Source organism: Bacillus rossius, chromosome 5 (genome assembly GCF_032445375.1).
Source record: "Bacillus rossius redtenbacheri isolate Brsri chromosome 5, Brsri_v3, whole genome shotgun sequence".
In the NCBI taxonomy this organism is placed as follows: Eukaryota; Metazoa; Arthropoda; class Insecta; order Phasmatodea; family Bacillidae; genus Bacillus; species Bacillus rossius.
In genome coordinates, this window is record NC_086333.1 from 77816381 (window position 1) to 77838981 (window position 22601).

Sequence of the window (22601 nt, forward strand, 5' to 3'; positions counted from 1 at the left end):
GTGTCCGCCTTAGCTTAAATATTAAAATTTTTAAACGAATTTATTTTATTATAAATTCTTATTTATATATATATTTTTAGCTATTAATAACGTAACACGGCATTTCCAATCATTTTTTCTTCATTTCATCTAATGTACAGGCTTTTTTCCTACAACAGTTTTATTATTACTGTATATAATGTTGCATAGATGTAACAACGAGCTACCATATCTATAGGGAAATTAAATGACGGAGGACAACCATGCCTAAAATGTTTTTTTTTCTGTATCGTTAGTAAAGAAGCCAAAAAGAAAGTATACCAAATTAAATCACTAAAGTATGTGCACTTCATTTGAAAAACGGGCAAAATTATTATGAAATAAAATTACAAAAATTGTTCTATACAATATTTATTTTTAAAAGCCTGTTTTTAATTATTTTATGTGTATTGCCTAGTTGTTCATTCATGCCTTCTGTTTCATTATAATTATTGTATGAGAAAGAATTGACACAGATAAATTAAAACAAATATTAATTAATTTAGTAGATTAGGAAATATCGTAAGGAAACTTTTGCACGACACTTAAAAACATTTGTCCATTTCACTCATAACGTTAATATTTATTTAAAACAATAAACGTATTTACACTTTAACATTTAAATTGTTTAATTTCTGATAATGTTTCACATGTTGTAATGATTTTCAAGGCAAATATGTAACAGTTTTAAAACTTCAAAATATATTACGAACGTCCAAGCAAGTTGAAATGGCACTCGCTGTAAGAATTATAACGAGTTATCATTTGTTAGACTAAAAGCAATTAAATGCACAAACACTTAAACATTTTCTGATCTGACATTAAACTAGAAACGAAACAAATATAACAGAAAATAAACAAAAATTACAGATGTGCACAGAAAGGAAAATAAAACAGGTTTTATGTGGTCACAAAGGAGGCAGCAGGCAGCAACAACAACGAATAATCAGTAAACAAAACTTTATGAACAACATACCATATAAGTCCGTGTTGCAGAAGCAGTTATATTCATAGAAAATGTAGGGAAATAGGTTCTAAAGTATCTCGAACCCTGATTTTGCTGTCTTTTCATTACCATTGTAGTAGGGTTGAAGGATCTTAACTTTGACCTTTAAACCATTAACCACATAAGCCACAAAATGAGGAAGAGACACTGTTTGAAACCAATTAATGTACGATTTTGTGGAAAACAGTGAGAGAAATTTAGCACTAAGGACGTAGACTGTGTAAAAAAATAACAATAAAATGATGTAATTAAAATCCTGATGTGATAAGTGGTTGCAAGAATAGAATTATAAGTAGAGACGTGCAAATACTTACAAATAAACAAACAGCGGCTTCTTTCACATTATACCTTGTGTGCATACATGAGCGTACGCAGAATTTCATTTCGTGAAGCTAGAAGAACAACTCTACCCGCTTTTTGCTTTACAATTGCTTTCATTTTGTTAGTGGGAATGATACATTTTTATAGATCTTTTTAGGATATCGGAGGAATGTGTAAATTGGGGGGGGGGGAGGGAAAATTCTCCTATCTCTCTCTCTCCTGCGTAAGCCCCTGATGGCATAATGGTCGGGTCATATTGATTTTCCCTATTTTAATGCTGGCCTTATGCATTTCAGAATGCGCCAAAGACATTTTGATTCCTTGAAAATGTCAATTTTATGTTATTTAAAGTAGGTGCCCCCTTCAGTCTGACTCCAAATGATAATGCGAAGTTTCCTGAAGTAGCATGCTAAAGTGCCATTAGCCAAGAAAATTACCGGATTGACGCGAACTGAAACAGTTGGAAGTACAAGAATATTAATTCCATCAAGCAAAAGTCAGAATAAGAGTATTTTAAACAGTTACTAAGAAGGTTAAGCAATGTGCAATAGGGTACGCCCGCGTTAAAATTCCTTGTAATGGCGGACATCTGTGAGAGAAGACATTGCGTTTCTTGGCCGGAGCTCATCGGAGACTCCATTTTTTTCTGTACCAACTCTGGAATGTTTTAAAAAGAGAACTGGAAGATACTCCCACACTACCCTTCAAGGGCGCATATTGGGAGGGGAAACGTTGAGAAATGCCGGCCGCAAGTTTCGGAATATATCTGTACCATCAACGTCCCAGCGTGATGTGGGAGATCGGGGAAGGCGACAGCAGTTGCTGATAAAGTCTTAAGGGCTCAGGTCACAGACAACTGTCTGGTCAGCTGGGTGCGGTAAACGGGGTTGAGGCGGTGACTATGCTGGGTTGGTGGCCCCAGCCGCTGGTCATTGCAGAAAGCTCTAACACTCTCCCGATCAACAACAGGGAGCGATCCATGATCCCTAACAGTTCTGCTTTTTTCTTAAAGCTCTGGAATGTTTATAAAAGCGAACTGGAATGTTACTCCCACCCTACCCTATTAGGGCGAATATGTGGGAGGGGAACGCGAGAATGTCGGCCGTAAGGTCGGAATATATTTGTACCAACAAGGTCCGCAACTGGTGTGTCGACAGCAGAGATGATTCACAGCCAGTCGCGGCGAAGCGACTACCGGAGTATAATTTGTTATTTTCGCGGGCTGGGTTGCGGAGCTGAGGACGCGGAGAGTGGAGTGTCAGCCACACCGGACACGGACGGACGGTGGCTACCGGCGATGGAGGGAAGACAGCAGACCGGCCGATGGAGTCTCGGTCGCCGCTGACGAGGTCACGTGGGGCGGCCGTCACCCGGGGGGTCGCCCCCTGCTCCCGTCGACAGTCGCTGCAGCTCCGCGCCGTTCTGCGGCACAAACTGCACCGCTGCACCACCCCACCACTGCACCACCCCACCACTGCACCACCCCACCACTGCACCACCCCACCACTGCACCACCCCACCACTGCATCACTTGCTCATACACAATTTAATAACCACCTAGGAGGCTCAGAAATTATGAAGAAAAGACTATTTAACACACACACTTGAAATAGTTTAGATGATTGTATAAAATTTTGCCCATAACTGATCGGGTAACATTATATTTATCATAGTTAAGTGAAGAAGCAAGCATGCACAATTTCGTGTGATGCAATAAGCTGACAAGGCAAGCTCACCAAAGGCTCACTATTCATTTTACTAACGCTTATTGGAAATATTTTACCCCATGTATTATTTAATTTATATAGATTGTAATAACGTATGTAAGTGTCCTTATAAAATTGAAAATTATACTTATCCATTTTTGCTTGCCCCAATCCTTGAGAATTTTTCAATTTTAGCATGTAGATTTTGAGATGTTTTGCTATGATATCTATTTAGTGTAGTTCATTTAAATTTTGGGAATAACGGGATATAGCAATACCTTTCTAACCTATTTTGGATCTACTGTTATTATTGGCAGAGTTTGTTTTTACACAGCGCGTTTAGAGCATGTACAGAAAAATTGTTATGTGTGATGTTTGCAAACACCTGTGTCGCCGCCTGAAGCGAAGGCTTCTTTGCACTAGTCCCAGACGAGGCTTGGGTGTGGAATTTGTAATGATTTTTTTTAACAATGTTCACAAAGAATGTCACTATTTAAAGAATTTGCTACGTCATTATGAGTCTATAAGTGAATTGTCGACAAAGAAAATTTTCTCCCAATAAAATGTTATTTAATTTAACAGGGTACATTCACTTGCACCCCACCGAAGAAATTAGGATTCTATTCCTGACTCAGTTAAATCTGTGTTTTTTTTGTTAAGTTGTGAAATGTGATGGACGTTGCCTTAGTAGAATACATTAGCAGGTTCGGCACCAGGAGCCATGACGAGGAGCAGTGGTGCCGGTCGCCATCTTGGATTGTGACGTCACTTTGGCTATATTGGATGACCTTAGTCGTGTCCTTTAACCATGACCATCCAAATTTGCCAACAGTTTGCCAAAATTGACCCAAAATTCGCCCAAATGACCAACAAATTCCAGTTTTTACAATAACAGCTCACCAAAAAATCTCAAAAAACCTTAAAATTCAAAAAATTTCCATTTTCATGGGAACAATGCCCATAAAAATTCAAAAATTCAAAATTTTACTGATACGAGAACAGTTCAGCCAGGAAGTGAAATCTATCAGATACAAATTTAAATTAAAAATCTTATTAGTATGTACATTACATAAATTATTATAGTTTATCATTAAGTAATATGGTAGTGGAATTCGTATGGCAGCTAGTTAATTTGTTCAAAGCACACACATGTTTTAAAACTGTTCACTGTTTGTTAAAAATGCTACTTCCTTATACTTAAGTTCTACTGCATTTATAGTGAAATATCTTTACTCACCAGGATTTCAGGTGATTTATTACGTTAAAAAATAAATATTATTTTCTAGTGTACAAGTATAAAAAATTACTGCAAAACATGAAGGTTTGCGTCCAGACTCATTGTTCATTTTAATTCCTTTGGATCTGTGTAAAGATGAAACCTATTGTCTAATTTTTTTAGTTTTTAACAAAACTTCAGTATATTTAGTTTAAAATGTTACAATTTTTAGTTTTTAATTTATGAATAACAAGTTGATAGTCACTCGTACCACATAATCATGTTTTATTTTCTTAAGAACTTTTAATTTCTTGAAGATAATTTAGCTTGTAATATTTGCTTGCCATAAATCACTTTAAAATACTCTTTTACTTACAGCTTTTTATCTCACTTTCACGCTTAATATCGTGGACATAAATATATTTTTAATATAACATGTTATTTGTTTAAAGACTTACTGGTAAGTTGTAAACATTCGTTCTAACACAACCTACATGTAATTTGTACTCAAATTATTTTGCTCGGCTGAAACGTATAAAAAGGTATATGATATATGTACTTCATATTCAACCTCAATTTTTTTTTAGTAAACTGTGCCAAATTTGGTCTTAATTAGTAGAATGGTTTGTTTGTACTGGAGAAAGAAAATATATACAAAAACACGTTCGAATGACGTGAAGTTATCAACCTGATACATAGTTAACAGAAAGTGAGTACTTGCACGGAATGCATACAACACGTCAATCTTGATAAGCTGTTCTATTGATCTCGTTGTTCAGGCAGCCGTCATGTATTTGCATGTGCGCGATAAACAAGTGTGTTTACTGTCGTCTCGGACCAACTACCATCTCCGCGCGGACTGGGGCGTGATCTCACAAAGGGAATCACGAGGTTGAAAAGTTTCCAAGTCAGGTCACGGACTTCAGTCGGGGCGAGATGCTTCGACGATATTTTCTATGCCCCCCATCCCATCCCTTCTCTCTCCTCCTTCTCATAATACCAATCGGAAAAAAGTCAAGAATAAGGCTGACGTCATTGGGGTCAGTAAAACTCGTTTCTCCGATAGCCACCTTCCCCCCCCCCCCCCCGCAGCAAAATACTCGAGTTATTTTGGTCGCACGGAGTAAAGTAAGTGAAATAATTCAGCATTGCCGAGATAATACGTGAGATCCATCTCCGATTCCGTAGAACGGGCGTGAATATGAAACGATCGAAACTATAGCAATCAGTGGAATTTCACCGGGAAACTGTTCAAACGACTCCGCACAGATGCGCTCCGCCTACCCGGGCACACACGCGGTGCGCAGAGCTTCAGGAAAAATAACGCGATTTCAAAACTACTCAAGATATCCGAGTGGGGGCTGGTTACGAAAAGCATTTAAAAGTTCGATGAAGGCCGAAAAGTACTTTTGATTTCGGATAAATTTTTTAAACTGTATTTTTAGAAGAGTTAAAATTTCTAAAACGCGTGTTTTCAGAGTAGTTTTTAGGCGTAAAATAACCAGTACAGATTCTTGAAAGTACTTATGGGACTTGCACTACACCTTTATCTTCATTTCTCGGCCATATAATGTTACGGTCACCGCTCAAATTTCACAGTTATCCTGTGACGACGAGAAGACTGCGCGCCAGTCCAGAGGCGACACCGCGCTAGAAGCAACAGCGAGCGTCGCGCTTATCATCTCGTCTCACCAACACACGTACACCCCTGACGAGGCGGGTCCCTTTAGAGAGCACGTAAGTAATCATGCAACATGTTGGTTCGTGAGAGGCCATGATGGTCGGATCCACAGCCCGATTACTCGCGTACCACCGAGGCGATCCGCAATCCATTGCCAGCAGGAGTCGAATCCGTGGACTTTCAGCGAGTGGTTGAAGCGGTGACCGTAACATTACGTGGCGGGAGAAATGGAGACAAAAGTTGTATCGCAAGTACCTCGAGGGCTTTCAGGAATCTGCACGGTTTTAGCCATTTCCGCACTCATCTAAAAACACAGTTTAAAAACGAAATACGGGAACAGACGTAATCATTCGCCCTCAGCGCATCATTAAATGGTTTTCGTGAACAGACACCGCTCGGATAATTTGAGCAGTTTTCAAATCACGTGTTTTTTCTTTCTTTCACAAGGGCACCCATATGAAAGTTTGTTAAGGGGGGTGGGGCGGCAGAATTTGAAGGGGTAAGGGGGGGCAAACCATCACAAATTACAAAAAAAAAAAAAAAAAAATTGCCAAAAATGGCTTTAAAGGACTCAAAATTAGCCCAAAATGCTCAAGAACACCTATTTTTTTTTCTTTGCCTAAAATCTAGGGGAAGCCAATGGACCTACCCTGCCCATAGGTATGGGCGCCCTTGTTCTTTCAGAAGCTCTGGCCACTATTTGTTTGTCCGGGTAGGCCCGAGAAAAGCAACATTCGAACAACAATACGAGAAGTTGTAGCGAGGAAGTGTTCTTGCCTGGAAGGAGTACGTGTGCGCGGAGCCGGCGGTGCCGCGGAGTCAGACTCTGGTCGACCTCCCCCCTCCCCCACTGCCCCAGGTCGCGGGGTCGCGCACCCGGCGATAGCCCGCCCTCCTGATAAGAGGCACGCTGACGGCGCGCGCGAAAATATTTACCCGCAGAGTGAGCGCGCGCATCTGACGTCGGTGTTGCCAGGTCGCGGGGTTTGTCCCGCCCGTCTTTTTTTTTTGACGTGACAACGTCTAATAAATCGATGAACGCCGGCTGCACGCACGAAAAAGGATGACTCGTTTGTCCCGTTACGCTCATTGTACGCTTGCGCCGCATCTGACTCTATTCCTCTCGATTGGAACAACCATCGATTTGACTTTTTTCGAGGCACATTAAACTTCAAACACTCCCATTCGTTTCCTACTATTCCCATCATCGTCCTATCCTTAACAGAATAACACAGATTGGAAGAAGTTAAATAGCAAACACATATATAAGTTATAGTTAAAATAATCTGTTCGTTAAAGATAATAAACATATTTGAATTAATGAGTGCAAATAAAAGTAAATTTATCAATTAAATTGTAGATTTCATTTCACTCCTTCTTTGTATCCATACAAAATAGTGATAATTCAATAAAAAATTATTCAATTTTATTCATAAAAGTGTGCAATCATTTCATCAATGCTTTGTTATGACGTTGTCACGTTAAACTATCGTCTGTAAACCGACTTTACAGACAACCAATGTTTTTTAAAAATATATAACTGTATTGATTTAAAAATATAGAACTTTCCCTCTGAGGGTTTATAGAGTTCATTTAAAAAAAAATTCTCCCATCGTTGCATACGGTACAGGCACTGACGTCTGAGGACACGACCTCATTCACCAGTATTGACATTTAAGAAGCAGCCTGGGTTAGAGATGAGTTTCTCTCTCTCTCTCTCTCTCTCTCATTCTCACTCTCTCACACACACAAACACACACACACACACACGATACGCCAGATACCGAAGAGCCAATACACCCACAAACTAGTGGAAAATAACGTTCCGTATGACACATTTCACAGCTGGACGGGACTTTCCTCGCTAGGAATATTGGCAAACACCTCTCTGACGCCTTCACATTCGCTGTGTTTCGTCACCAGATATTTCATAAGCGGTAAGAACTGTCTCAGCCTGAGCTGAAGTGCTCATAAGCGGTGGGAACTGTCTCAGTCCGAGCTGAATGCCCATAGTGTGAGCCCCACGGGCACCGTGCCAAGTGCTCATAAGCGGTGGGAACTGTCTCAGTCCGAGCTGAATGCCCATAGTGTGAGCCCCACGGGCACCGTGCCAAGTGCTCATAAGCGGTGGGAACTGTCTCAGTCCGAGCTGAATGCCCATAGTGTGAGCCCCACGGGCACCGTGCCAAGTGCTCATAAGCGGTGGGAACTGTCTCAGTCCGAGCTGAATGCCCATAGTGTGAGCCCCATGGGCACCGTGCCAAGTGCTCAAAAGCGGTGGGAACTGTCTCAGTCCGAGCTGAATGCCCATAGTGTGAGCCCCATGGGCACCGTGCCAAGTGCTCATAAGCGGTGGGAACTGTCTCAGTCCGAGCTGAATGCCCATAGTGTGAGCCCCACGGGCACCGTGCCAAGTGCTCATAAGCGGTGGGAACTGTCTCAGTCCGAGCTGAATGCCCATAGTGTGAGCCCCACGGGCACCGTGCCAAGTGCTCATAAGCGGTGGGAACTGTCTCAGTCCGAGCTGAATGCCCATAGTGTGAGCCCCATGGGCACCGTGCCAAGTGCTCAAAAGCGGTGGGAACTGTCTCAGTCCGAGCTGAATGCCCATAGTGTGAGCCCCATGGGCACCGTGCCAAGTGCTCATAAGCGGTGGGAACTGTCTCAGTCCGAGCTGAATGCCCATAGTGTGAGCCCCACGGGCACCGTGCCAAGTGCTCATAAGCGGTGGGAACTGTCTCAGTCCGAGCTGAATGCCCATAGTGTGAGCCCCATGGGCACCGTGCCAAGTGCTCATAAGCGGTGGGAACTGTCTCAGTCCGAGCTGAATGCCCATAGTGTGAGCCCCATGGGCACCGTGCCAAGTGCTCATAAGCGGTGGGAACTGTCTCAGTCCGAGCTGAATGCCCATAGTGTGAGCCCCACGGGCACCGTGCCAAGTGCTCATAAGCGGTGGGAACTGTCTCAGTCCGAGCTGAATGCCCATAGTGTGAGCCCCACGGGCACCGTGCCAAGTGCTCATAAGCGGTGGGAACTGTCTCAGTCCGAGCTGAATGCCCATAGTGTGAGCCCCATGGGCACCGTGCCAAGTGCTCATAAGCGGTGGGAACTGTCTCAGTCCGAGCTGAAGGCCCATAGTGCGAGTCCCCTGTGCTCAGAAGCGGTGGGAACTGAAGGCCCCCGGGTGGGCGCCGGGGGCACGCACCTGCTTGTGGCGTCGCGACGCCTCTTCGGGCAGGAAGCGGTGGATGACTGGAGTCAGCAGGTCGCGGCTGACGTCCCTGGGGTCGACGGGGCCCGTCAGGAAGCTCACCGCCAGTCCCACCACCAGCACCGTCAGCGTGCCGATCAGGTTGTACCACAGGTACGACATCCGGAATAGGAAGAAGGCGTCCGCCCTGGGGGGAAACAACCAGGCCCTTAGCGTCGTACCCTACCCGGCTCTATGCTGAGTGAAAAGGATAGTCTCAGAAGTATGGGGTAGTTTCATTTTTATTTTATTTTAACCTAGACGCTGTCTGTAATGTTCATTTTATCTTGGAAGTCAAGTGAGTAAAATGGGAAGCCTTCTTATCACGGACGAGAGAACCAAACGCCCGATTGTGCATCTTCGGGGTTTTGTTTTGTTCATTGTAAATAAATATGGCGGTGTTGGTAAAAGGATACTAATGGTCAATTAGGTTAGGTTAGCTACATTATAAATACGTTAAAACATTGTGGACGGTTGATTTGGTTAGGATAGCTACATTAAAGATACGGGGAAAAAAAACATGAACTACGGGAAACTTCGGGTTTTGGCTCTCTCGTCTGTGAAAAGAAGGCTGCCCGAGTAAAATTTCACCAAGCCCGTGGTCAAAATAAATGCAGAAAAAATAAACAAAGTCTTTTGGGTTTTGCTTACTAGCAGTACACCAAAAGACACAGTTTTTTTAAAACTATTTTTACTCTATTAAAGTGACAAATTTTATTTAGAATTTTTTTAAGTAACGAACTACCAGAATGGTAGGTATTAAAACTTACAATTATACATACAAATTTGTTAAATGTAATTGTTTTCAAACAAATCCATGTTTTGACGTTGCACGAAGTCAATCACGCGTGCGAATGGATGTTTTTTTATAATCCGGCTTTGCTATTGTGCCGAACGCGCTAGATTAAGGCGCTTTTACACTATCAGGAATAACAATTGCCCATTCTTACATTACGGTTAGTAGCTATATCACCGGCCTGTTGTCAGTATCGTCCAAACCCTCGGACCCACCGCCACTTTTGTATTCCATGTGGAACCAGTTAAACAGCAATACAGACTATCAATTATATGTATACCTATCTACCAAAGCTAACAAGAATTGAAAATGCATCATGTTAAAAATATATATATTAATATTTTTGCTAGTGTTTAGCTTGGGCGATCTTCAGGACTATTTTTTTTTTCGAACTTTGACGAATTAGCTTCGATCAATCAGTTTGTTTGGTGAGATACAGCATCATTATTAAAAATATTCCCATTAAAAATATTTACATTTGTGTGTTAGATAAGTATTGCAATACCGATTAAATAGTCAAATATTTAAGGAAAGATTTAAAAAAATATATCCGTGTGGTAACCATGCACGTAAAAAGTGAAACTACTCGTTTCAGAAATTTCCTTGAACGATAAAATAAAATATACAATAATTCACTTGAGAATTAAAATTAAACAGTCAGTCAGTAGTAAAGCATTTATGAAAATTTTATGCAATTAATTTAATTAAACGACTATTTTGTTAAACAAAGTTGGCGATAAACAACTGGAAACCCACTGACACTGTTGGAAATGAGTACTATACAAATTTTTTAAAAATGCAGCTCGGTAACATCTCTGGGCTAACGCTTGCCTGAGAGTTGGGAGTGGGGCACTCGATATTAAACCTCGCTGTCTCTGTCATGTAGCGCCCTGGATGTTTGTAATTTTCGAATTTTCGTTACGTTCTGGTGAGTAGTCGCCTAGACTTGCACTGCCGGCTTCAACGATTTCGGTCCTGTCGTCTCGGCAACGCTCCTGAACTTGACCCTAATCTCCGTCTGCTGGCCGAGAAGGCGCCGTGGCTTGAAGCCACTCGTCGGCGCGAAACGGAACCGGCGGCGCTGCAAGGCCGTGCGCGCTCGTGCGCTCAGTCCAGATGCCGCGTGCAGTCCGTCCACGGTCCGCCCACAGAACAAGGAGGGAAATAAAGAAGTGCCACTCTTACAGTGCAAACTGAAACCATGTTTCACGCGACATGTGTCGCTATCTGTTGGGCGGGCCCATAACCACCAGCAAATAAAAAAAATCGGAATAGAAGTTTTTTTAGTTTTTTTTTTTTTAAATGGGGGACCCCCCGCCAGGGGGGTCCTCCCCACCAAAAAAGAACTCTTTATTTTAAAAAGAGAATATAAATGGTTACATGAAGGGGAACATTTGGTACATTTACATCGAAAAGAATTACAATAAATTATAGATACATAGGGTAAAGTAAGGTAATTTCGTGACATTTTTTACGACGTTTGTAACGAAAATACCAGCGGTTTTTTGGAGCTGCATTTTGGTCTGGTAGTTTCAGCGTTCTCCGCTAAATAGTGTGGTATGTATCGTTCGTGTCTTGGAATGCGTCAACGTCACAAAACAAAAGTTTTCGTAAAAGTGAGCAAAGTTTCGTTAAATGTGAGTACTCTTTTGCAGGTTTAACTTCGAATATTCATAAAAGGGTCCATGTACATGGTATGTTAGCATTTAATACACAGTTTTGTAGAGAATATAAACCTCTTACAGTGTGAATAATTTTGTGATTTTGTACTTCTGCATACAGCTGTTATTGCTTATGTTGTTCATGGCGTTTCTTAGCATTTTTGTCCTTGCTAAAGATAAATTTTCAAAGCCTTTAATATGAATTGATCTTGTAAGTTTTCTAAGCTTGTTAGAACAAAATTATTATGAGAGTTTGTGTTGTAAATTAAGTTTACAATAACTTAGTTTCACTTAGAAAGCTAATTATAGTGTGTCACGAAATTACCTATATCACGAAATTACCTATATCACGAAATTACCTATATGCTATCACAAAAATACATTGGCTCTTTTTTTTATTTTTAAGTTGAATGATGAATAAAGCAAGAAGTAAATACAGCAAATATGACTCCAGACAGTTAATTGCAGCTGCTGAATTAGTTAAACAACAAAAGTGTTCACTTTATAAAGCCTCCAAAGAAATGGGTGTGCCATGGAGTACACTAAGAGACTATTTAAAAAATATCCCCTGTGAAAACAGAAATGAACCTCTGCCAAAACTAGGAAGACCATTCGCTCTCACTTCAAACCTAGAAATTAGTCTGTATAATTACATCATAGAGATGCAAGAGTTAGGATTTGGTTTAACTGTTTCTACAGTAAGGAAAGTAGCACATGAACTCGCAAAAAGTGCCGGCCGTGAAAATTTATTAAATTCCGACAGTGAAAGTGCTAGCAAATGGTGGTGGAAAAATTTCAAGAGTAGGTACAACCTCTCATTAAGAGCTCCAGAAAACCTTGCAGCATACAAGGCTTCTATGGCAAATGAAGAAATCATTTGGGATTTTTATATTAAATTAGAGGAATTACTGGACCGATTGGATATCAAAGAAGCACCTGATAGGCTATGGAACTGTGACGAAACAGGTCTTTCGTATGTCGTGAAAGCAAACAAAGTTGTAACAGCAGTGGGAAAGCGATATGTTTATAAGAGAGTTTATGCAGACAGGGGAGAATCACATACACTTTTGGGATGTGTGTGCGCAAATGGGACATAGATTCCGCCAATTATTATTTTCAAAGGTGTCAGGTGGAACGATAACCTAAAGAGAGATTGTTTGCCTAATGCAATAGTGAAGTTCTCTCCAAAAGGGTGGATTAACAGTGATCTGTTCTTTGAATGGTTCCAGTTATTTGTAGCCTCCATTCCTCCTGCTCGACCAGTCATCCTCTTCATGGATTCACACGCATCGCATATTAACCCTGAAGTTATTTAGTTTGCGAAGAAAATCAGATTTTCTTGTTTACTTTCCCAGCCCATACAACTCATTTTTTGCAACCGTTAGATGTAGGAGTTTACAAATCCTTAAAATCACATTGGGTCAACGTCTTAACTCCTACATGAAGGAAAATCCAATGGAAAATCCAAATAGAACAAATTTTCATACGATTATGAATACTGCCTTTATTGAGAGCTTCTGCACTAAGAACATTACAAATTCTTTCAAGAAAACGGGAATTTATCCATTCAACAAGTGTGCTATTCGTAAGGAAGCTTTTGAACCCTCCAAACTAACGAACAAGCCTCTACCTCAAGAACAGCCGGAAAAGGATCAGATATTGGTAGCTGACAAGATCTTGGTCCTGCCATAAATGTGAAGAGACACCCTCATTAACAAAGGAAAGAGAAAGCGAGACTCAAGTGCAAGATGCCTTACTCCAGTAGGATAAATTACCATCTTGGGGTCAATAAAATACGCATCATTGAGACCTGACACTTCAACTTTAGATGCTGCCCTACCAACATCGAATCCTGTAATGTCATCATCGAAGGATATCTTATCAACCACAAAGGCTACCCCATCAACGTCCAAGGCTACCCCATCAACTTCCAAGGCTGTCTCATCAACTACTAAGGCTACACCATCAACTTCTAAGGCTGACCCATCAACTTCCAAGATTGTCCCATCAACTTCCAAGATTGTCCCATCAACTTCCAAGATTGTCCCATCAACTTCCAAGGCTGTCCCATCAACTTCCAAGATTGTCCCATCAACTTCCAAGGCTGTTCCATCAACTTCCAAGAATTTTCCATCAATTTCCAAGAATATCCCATCAACTTCCAAGGCTGTCCCATCAACTTCCAAGATTGTCCCATCAACTTCCAAGGCTGTTCCATCATTTTCCAAGATTGTCCCATCAACTTCAAAAGCTTCGACACCAACATTAGAACCGTCCATATCTGGTCCAGAACTTCGCGAATGCAAGACAAAATCAAAGGAAGTCCAAATTCTTGATGAAGATTGGATCTGTGGTATGTGCGGGAACAGTTATTTCAGAGACGTTCAAATAAGAAATGGCGCTAAATGGCTACAATGCTGTTATTGCTTGATGCCTTATCACGAAGAGTGCCAACCTGCTGATTCTGGGGAACTAGTTTTCATGTGTGATAATTGTGCTAATGCTGACATTGAGTTGAGCGATGTAAGCATATAAATAAACTAGACTAAACCTAATTTTTCGAAGGTTATTTGAAAATTTTTTTATGATGAAATGAAGAAAAAAGCAATTAGAATGCATGTTACAAGTTAAAATTATATTATTTGTTATTATAGTTGGTATTTGTTTGAAAATATTTGTATTGTTATTGTATCACGAAATTGCCTAACCCCTATCACGAAATTAGATACCCGTATCACGAAATTACCTGTCAAACCATTTAAAATTTGAAATTAAATTTTGTGTTGAAAATATGTATATAATGGTAAGTATATTACTTATAATGTTAGTATTACACAAATGTTAAACAATATTGCCCAAATACGACAGTAATTGTTGAATAAAACAATATTTATTAGCGAAAAATTAATTTTATCACGAAATTACCTTACTTTACCCTACATAAATTGTCCCTTCCAACATTCAAGTCCTTGGGGGCAGGTGATTTGTTTTTGGTTATATTAAGTTAACTACCTTGGCAGCGCAAAACTAATTTAATCGTTTCGAAAATACTTAATGCTGTTTTGCAATAAACCGTCATGTAATAAACAAAGGAGTAGGAGGTCCAAAAACTCATTGTAAATGTATTACACAGCACAAAATTAGTGGCTACCTAACTAGAGTGAATTTTTACTGGTTTGTTTGCCTGATAGTAGCTTATACATTACTTCTCCTAATAAATTAATGTAGTTATGTCAGCAATATATTATGAAGACTACTATCTAGCGGATGGGCCCACAACTACTTCAAAAAACTAGGTCTCAGTCAGGGGCGCAACAACTAAATTTCCAAAAGGGGGGGGGGGGGCAATATACCTTTTTATAAAGAATCATCGATCCCCCCTATTGAAACGGGGGGTTCGGGGGTCCTCCCCCAGGAAAAATTTGTATTTCAAGGTGGAAAATGGCGCTATTTAAGCAGTTTTATTAACTAAAAATTGATTACACAGCACTTTCTTTGCCCCCGTTTGCCCCCACTTCAAGGTTTCAGAGGGGGGACAAAATACCCTTGCCCCCCCACCTGGTTTTGCGCCCCTGGCCAAAGTCTCGGTAAGAGTTTCTCCCCCGTGGGTCCGTCCACGGCAGTGCGGACCCGTGGACGCTCCGTGTCCGTAGCCTGGCCTCAGTGACGTCAGGTCGTCTCTGACGGAAAACTGCGCTAAACCTTTGAATATACATACTGTATAGAAGTCGCCAGCCCAGGTTAAAATTTCTAATACGGTTTTGAGGTAGTTGGTTAATTCACCGGCCGCAATCGCCACCATCTCTAGGGCATCGACTTGTGGTGGTCCCTAGCGGACAAGTATCGAACTCTTCAAACACCCCTTCCCCCTCCCGTTGAACGACCTTGAACTGCAGTGAATGTTTGGTGGGGGGTGCGGGGAATGACAGCGGCCGACAGTGCTGCGCTCTAACGTGTAAATAACAACTAAGACGATACAGGGCGTTACGGCAGCGCACTGCAGCGGTGAAGTTCCCAAGCTGCTCATCATACGCTCCTGAAAAACGTAGAGTAAATCCTATCCACTCGCGACTTCTATACAGTATATGTATTCGAAGGCTAGACGAGCGCGCACACACTGTACTCACGGGTCGGCCGCAGCGGGCGGCGGCGCTGTGGAGTTGAGGGCGTGTGGACACCCCTGCACGGACAGCGGCTTGGTGGGGAAGGTGATGCGGCGGCTGGCTATGGCTGCCTGCGTGCCCAGGGATATCCAGCCCACCAGCGCCACGCCGCACACGCCGCCTGACAGCGCGCCCTGCGCACCGAGTAACCATTCTGTGATACCACCAGGATGATACTGTAACTTTGGATGGTAATGATAGATATGCAGCTGCAACACCAAACTGTATCCCCCGATTTTGTTATCGTTCGTTTTTTTGAATGGCCTCACACTGTGGAAGCAATTTTAAAGACGTAGGTATTCACGTCAAAAACGCAAACAAGTGCATAGCAAAACATGCACATGACTTGTGCGGAATCGGTCCACAGTTGAATAATTTTGTATTCTTTGAACGATTACTGCAGCGGGGAATCATGGTTTAAAAGATTTTCAGGGACATACGCCATTGCAGGTTTTAACATTCCACAAGCATTAACAAAACACATGGATACACAAACGCAAATTGTGCAGCTGTCTCGTTGTTGTCAGTCCACTGTTTGTCTGTGCTGTGATATTTTTTTTTTCCTTTCTAATGTCCTTGGATGGAATTATCTCCGTGCTGTCGGTGTGTTTAACATTTGACATCGGCTGATTTCACCTGGCTCTCCGTGTGTGTGGAAATTCACTTGTCTTGTTCATTCTTGTTGTTTCTCTGTGACATTAAGTTAAAACTAGCAATGGTATATATCTATGAAAATCTTTCAAATTATTATTATTATGTGTTACTTTTAGCCAATGAAATTTCACGATTTCCCTGACATCTACTGCTAGTGTTAGTAAATACATAACTTTTTTAGCACCATTTTCCCGTGACAGCTCATATCCATCCTGTAAACACTATATTCAAACTCACAAATTTTACTAGATTATGATGTGGTTAGAAAAAGATTAAGAAAACAACATTTAGATAACTTATAAAAATAAATGTATTTTCATTTACATTTATCACCACTTTTCTTAAACATTACAAAGTTGTGTCTATAAACTTTTTTGCTATATGGCCTATATCCGGCAACAGTGCACATTGAAACATGGACAGCGCTGGTGGCAGAAATCGTGTGATGGAAAAAGAGAGTGAATGTCCATTACACTGCACACTCCAAACTATGGATGAGACACGCTATAGACTGCAGCAAGATTTGTCCGCACCACCTGTATCTTCATTGTGACAGGTAGTCATATGCAAGAGATGCAACTGCCTAGTTCGACCGGGTCAGATGCAAAAACCCCACACGAAGGGTGAAGCAGACGCTTAACACGAAGCCATGGACATCAGTATCTGGTAAAATCGTTCCGTTACTGCATGCATGCGCATAGAAAGAATATTTTTTTCCACCAAGGGAACATGACTGTTAAAGCAAACAAGAAAAATGTTTGTAACTAAATGTAATCTTGTTTTTCATGAAGGTCATCACAACTCCAGTGAAGGTCAATGTGACGTCAGTGAAATGCTATCCCCCATTATATGGCGTTGCCTACTAAACCCTTAAATTAATGGATTTTTAAAATGATTCCCTGTTACGTTTTATCTGCAATATTTACACTGACGTAGATTTTTCATAGCCTCGGGATTCACAAAAAAGACTCACTTTCACAACCGTATGAAATTTCTACACTCTTGCTGATATGAAAACTAAATTTTAGTATTTAATCTTAAACATCACCTTGTTTTGCCAAGAACTCACACCTAATGACATCAGCACTTGAATTGCTCGAGCTTTGGAAAACATACGATAATGTACAGGGTTATCCGGAAGTGTAATGGTGAAACTTTTTGTGCCCTTACTTGTGTTACGAAAAACCTACCTATGAGCACAGTCTGTACGAATATAGAAATAGAATTCAACCTTACAAACCCAAACATTTCGCGAATGCTTTGACCACCAATCTTGACTCAACATCCACACATACTCGAGAAAAGGCAGATTTTCATTGGCTGATATTTGTGTAAAACGTCATATTTTTCATTGACAAGAAACATGTGAAATTCGCAAACTTGATAGTTTATAAATCAACATTTGTGGAAGATTTTCTAGGTTGGTCAAAATAACGATGTTCTGATTATTCAAGGGGAAGAAACGCACATCATGGTTAAAAATACCTTCAATTGTAAGAGTTTCCATATGTAGTGATATTTAAATCTCATTTTAGTCCTACTTGGAAATCCTTGCTAATGCGATATTGTGCAATATTCGTGAAAAAATTTATAATTATGACAAAGTCTCATATTATCTCTAGAGAGACATTCGATGATATTACCGGAAATATCAGGCGATAGAGAATATGCTACACTTGCTTTCAGCTAAGAATAGATTCTGTAGGCCCTATGTATTAGCCTATTTACTGCCTGGTACAAAAAAAGAGGTGGAAAGGATAAATTTCTCGACAAGGAATAGTTTACGTTCAAAATGAAATAGAGTTCAGGAAGATCTATGAAAATTTTAAGATCATTAGAAATAATTCATCTAATTTGATTTGCGATAGACACTTGGAATGGTCGTGATATCAATGAGATGCAGGATAGATTTGTTGGTGCTGTGTTCTCTCTAGTTCTCTTGTTTAGTGATCGCTTCCTCGACACAATACTTTGTTATGCATTAAATGGTCTGAATGTGTTTGATAACTCAGACACAGTTGGTTTTTTATTTGTTTAAACCTCATTTGGGATAAGTAAAAACTACTGAGGACCAATTGACGACGTCTATAAAGCACACGAGACCTCGGAGGTTGAATGATAGTCAAAGGAATACACTAAATTTCCAGGTCTCTATAATAATGTTGCTTGACAACCAGAAATTAATGGTAATCGTCAACAACTAACTCACGCCGATGGAAGTACGACATGTTGACTATGACACAAGTAACCGTGTTGATCTCGAAAACTCTGTCTCAGCTTATTGCTCTCGACACACCCGTGTTAAGTAAATTAGTATTGCTAAAATATTTATACTATCCACGTTTTATGGAAAGTAAGAATAGTTTTTTTAAACACCAACAATTCGGGTTTGGCATATCAGCCTTGAGATGTTGCCAAGTATACGTCGAACCATATTCAGGATAATACTGACCCGTTGATGTGCCGAACATGTCAAATAGAGCTTCTCAGACGGCGAGGGAAAAGGAAAGCTAGTTGTGTGATAGAGACGGCGGGTACTCACCAACGGGTTGGCCCAAGGAAAGAACATGCCGAGAGAGAACATGCCCAGCAGAGCCCCACTAGTGATGCCCGTCAAGCTCTTGGCCGCCTGCAACAAAGGCAATCCTGTCTGTTCTTGCTCAGGCTGTAATACAAAACACATACATTCTTGCAAATAGCTTATACAAATATTTTGAGCTGAGGTAAAGTTAAATAATGATATATGAGCGTTACTGTAGGAAGCATTGTTAGGGCGTAGTACATAAACAGGTTGGGAGGGAAGTGAATTCAAAAACATTGGCAGCCAAATACATTCACTCAACCAAGGCCGAAAAAAGAGAAGAGAGGGGATAATAAGACACAGCTCCTCGCCCCTCGCTCGGGCAAGATGCAAGAAGTGGGAACATCTCGGCAACCACGACAACCAACCAGTCGGAGCGCTCTGCTGGGAGGCGTGGTCACGCCGAGTCCCTTCCTACTTAACGCGGTCTGTACACTCTCGTCACGTGCAGGGTGGTGGCCATCTGTAGATGTTAAAAAGGCTGGAGAAGGGGGAGTGGTAGAGAAGGAGCGCAATCACTTGGGAGGGGATAGTAGGGTGAGAGAGATAGATGGAGAGGGAAGAGATTCGGGGAGGAGCATGGAGCAACCAACCAGCGTTGAGCGCTCCGCCGGGAGGCGTGGCCACGCCGAGTCCCTTCCCAGGAAGCGCGGCCTGTACACTCCGATCACCTGCAGGATGGTGCCCATCTGGTCGACGAGGAAGACGAGCCCCACGCAGGCGCAGCCGATGACGACGACCACGGCCTTCATGACGAGGCTGGCCCTCGCCTCGCTGATGGGCGTGCGGCACGCCGGCCGGATCAGGTCCTCGAAGATCACCCCGGTCATCGAGTTCAGCCCCGTCGACATGGTGCTGCGTACACGGCCCCGCACACCGAGACAAGTTCAGTGCCGGTCGCGCGTAGCCATCTTGTTTTCTATTTGGAATTTACATCTCGTAATGAGAGGTCTTTAGTGACGATGATGTAGATGTTATTTATGCAGGTTTGTATTGACGTGATAACGTCTAATAAATCGAAGAACGCCGGCTGAACACATGAAAAAGTGCCCCGTTACGCACGTTGTACCGTTACGCGGTGTCCCGTTATTCTCATTGTACGCTTGCGCCACATCTATCTCTCTTCCACTCGATTGGAACAACCATCGATTTGACTTTTTCGAGGCACATTAAACTTGAAACACTCCCATTCGTTTCCTACTTTTCCTAACATCGTCCTATCCTTAACAGAATAACACAGATTGGAAGAAGTTGAATAGCGAACATGTATAAAAATTATAGTTTAAAGTAATAAACATATTTGAATTAATGAGTGCAAATAAAAGTAAATTTATCAATTAAATTGTAAATTTCATTTCACTCCTTCTTTGTATCCATAGAAAATAGTGATAATTCAATAAAAATGATTCAATTTTATTCATAAAAGTATGCAATCATTTCATCAATGTTTTATTATGACGTTGTCACGTTAAACTATCGTCCGTAAACCGACTTTACAGACAACCAATTTTTTTTTCTTCTGCTTTTCAATGTAAGCTCTAATGAGAACCAAGTGCACTGTAGGATGTAAGAAATTGAATACGCTCATGCTTAGAAACTGTAAGAAATTAGGAATGTTAAAATATTTAGAATTTTTTTAGATGCTCCATATTTTATATTTAATTTCTGTGAAAAAAACCCTTAGTTTATAGCAAATTGGGCAATATTGTAAAATATTTTATTATACTATAAATAGAATATTAAATTCAATTACATGTTTAGGAAAACTATCAAAAATTACTTAAATATTTTTTATAAAAAATCAGATCTGTAAATACTTAAAAAAATATGCAGAAGCAAATTTTAAACATGTTTAGAAGCCTCCATTATTATTAAAAATATCGTTGTAGAAATTTATAAAAATTTTATTACATAATTTCATTAAAATCATAATTTTATTCAAATCATGATATGTGGTTTAAAAGGTGAATATGCAAAGAATAATTAAGTTTTCGAATACATCTAGTGTAGGCCAATTTGCATACAAAAAAAAATCAAAATAACTTTTTAAGTGCTTGGAATTTAATTTTAAAAACGAAAATATTTTTTTCATATATCGTCCTAAATAATAAATCTGCTCTTCTACAACAGTAAACAATTAAAGGTTGAAATTAAGGTATTTAAAAAATGATTTAATTACAAATATTAGCAAAATATTTAACAATAAGTTCGTAAAAATATATTAATTAACCGTAGAGACCGGAAAAATTAGCGGGTTCAATGACTTCCAGGATAGACTCCAATATCCTCTACACACTCGGGTAAATGCCAACTGTTCATTGGCTGCTGACTTGTGAGTCGTCTCGACTGGGTGGCCTGTGATTCGACACTTCTATGAGTGAGGGTCTCTAATTGGCCCTCAGTCCTCCAGATTAACAGTGAACCAGTGACAGAAGCAGCACTAAGGTATAATTTTTTGAATTTTAGCATAACACGAAATGAACCCGCGAATTTTTCAGGTCTCTATAAATAAGCATAATTAACACTGTTGACAGTACTCTCTAATTGTGTATCACTAATGGTTAATATCTCACATTTTCCTGCGATTTTTCGGAAATATCCGTTCATTATTATCTCTCCTACTTTGTTGTATTTTGTGAATCTGAGGACGTCTCAAACACAGCGAACAGTGTAAGGTTCAGACCTAAGCGCCGCACTGAACACGCCGGCCACGAACAGTCCCGGCAACGCCGGGATGAACTCAGCTATCTCCATGACGTAGTACGGCAGCAGCTGGTCCGGCTTGCGTATCACCTGCGGCGGAAACAAGGAGTGTACTGTCGACGCGAACTGGGAAAGGATTCTGGGGGGCGTGGCTTCCCTCGAGCCTCCCATCTCGTAGGGACGACAGCAGCTGCTCTGGCTGTGTATCACATATCACATGCGGCGGAAATAAGGCGCGTACTGTCGACACGAACTGGGAATGGTTTCTGGGGGGGGGGGGGGGCGTGGCTTGCTACGTCCTCTGTGCGCTTCCCCCGAGCCACATCATCTCGCAGGGACGACAGTAGATGCTCTGGCTTGTGTTATCACATATCACCTGCGGCGCGAAAAAGGTGTATAGGCCTACTGTCCGCGTGGTCTAGGAAAGGTCCTTAAGGTGGCTTCATGTATCATCTACTATGCATCACCCCCATTCCTTCATATATATGAAGTACTGTTAATGATCTCAAATATATATTATTTTGCTCAAAGGGTAAATAAAAAACAAATTTAAGTACTCTTTAAAATATTTAAAAAAATACTGATACCATTTATTTAGTTCAATATTTTTTAGAATTTAAATAGTTACTTAAATATGTACCTCATTTTATTAATATCTATTTTAAAACATAAATATAATATATATTATTAGAAATATTAATATATTGTTTCGTAACTTAACTATGTTTGGATATTGTTAAGTTGTTCTCTAACGGATGTGAAATTGTAAACTGTAAATTGTAAACTTTTGACCACCTTTCGACTATTGAGTGATGTACTCCTGAACATAGGCGTTATTTTATTTT

The 22601-nt window shown here is 40.7% G+C and overlaps 1 protein-coding gene across 2 annotated transcripts in view; it reads right to left on the bottom strand.

The window, feature by feature from the left end:
* Positions 1-578: 578 nt before the first annotated feature.
* The window catches only part of LOC134532066 (sodium-coupled monocarboxylate transporter 2-like), a 45415-nt gene continuing 23392 nt past the window's right edge, over positions 579-22601 (bottom strand). For both annotated transcript variants that reach the window (XM_063368246.1, XM_063368245.1), the window contains exons 10-15: positions 21737-21846; positions 19725-19908; positions 19015-19101; positions 15783-15952; positions 9154-9346; positions 579-2767 (exon numbers count right to left, since the gene is read on the bottom strand). In XM_063368246.1, the coding sequence (XP_063224316.1) occupies positions 2696-2767; positions 9154-9346; positions 15783-15952; positions 19015-19101; positions 19725-19908; positions 21737-21846 (816 nt within the window). In that variant the 3' untranslated portion in view covers positions 579-2695. The remainder of the gene's footprint in view (positions 2768-9153; positions 9347-15782; positions 15953-19014; positions 19102-19724; positions 19909-21736; positions 21847-22601) is intronic.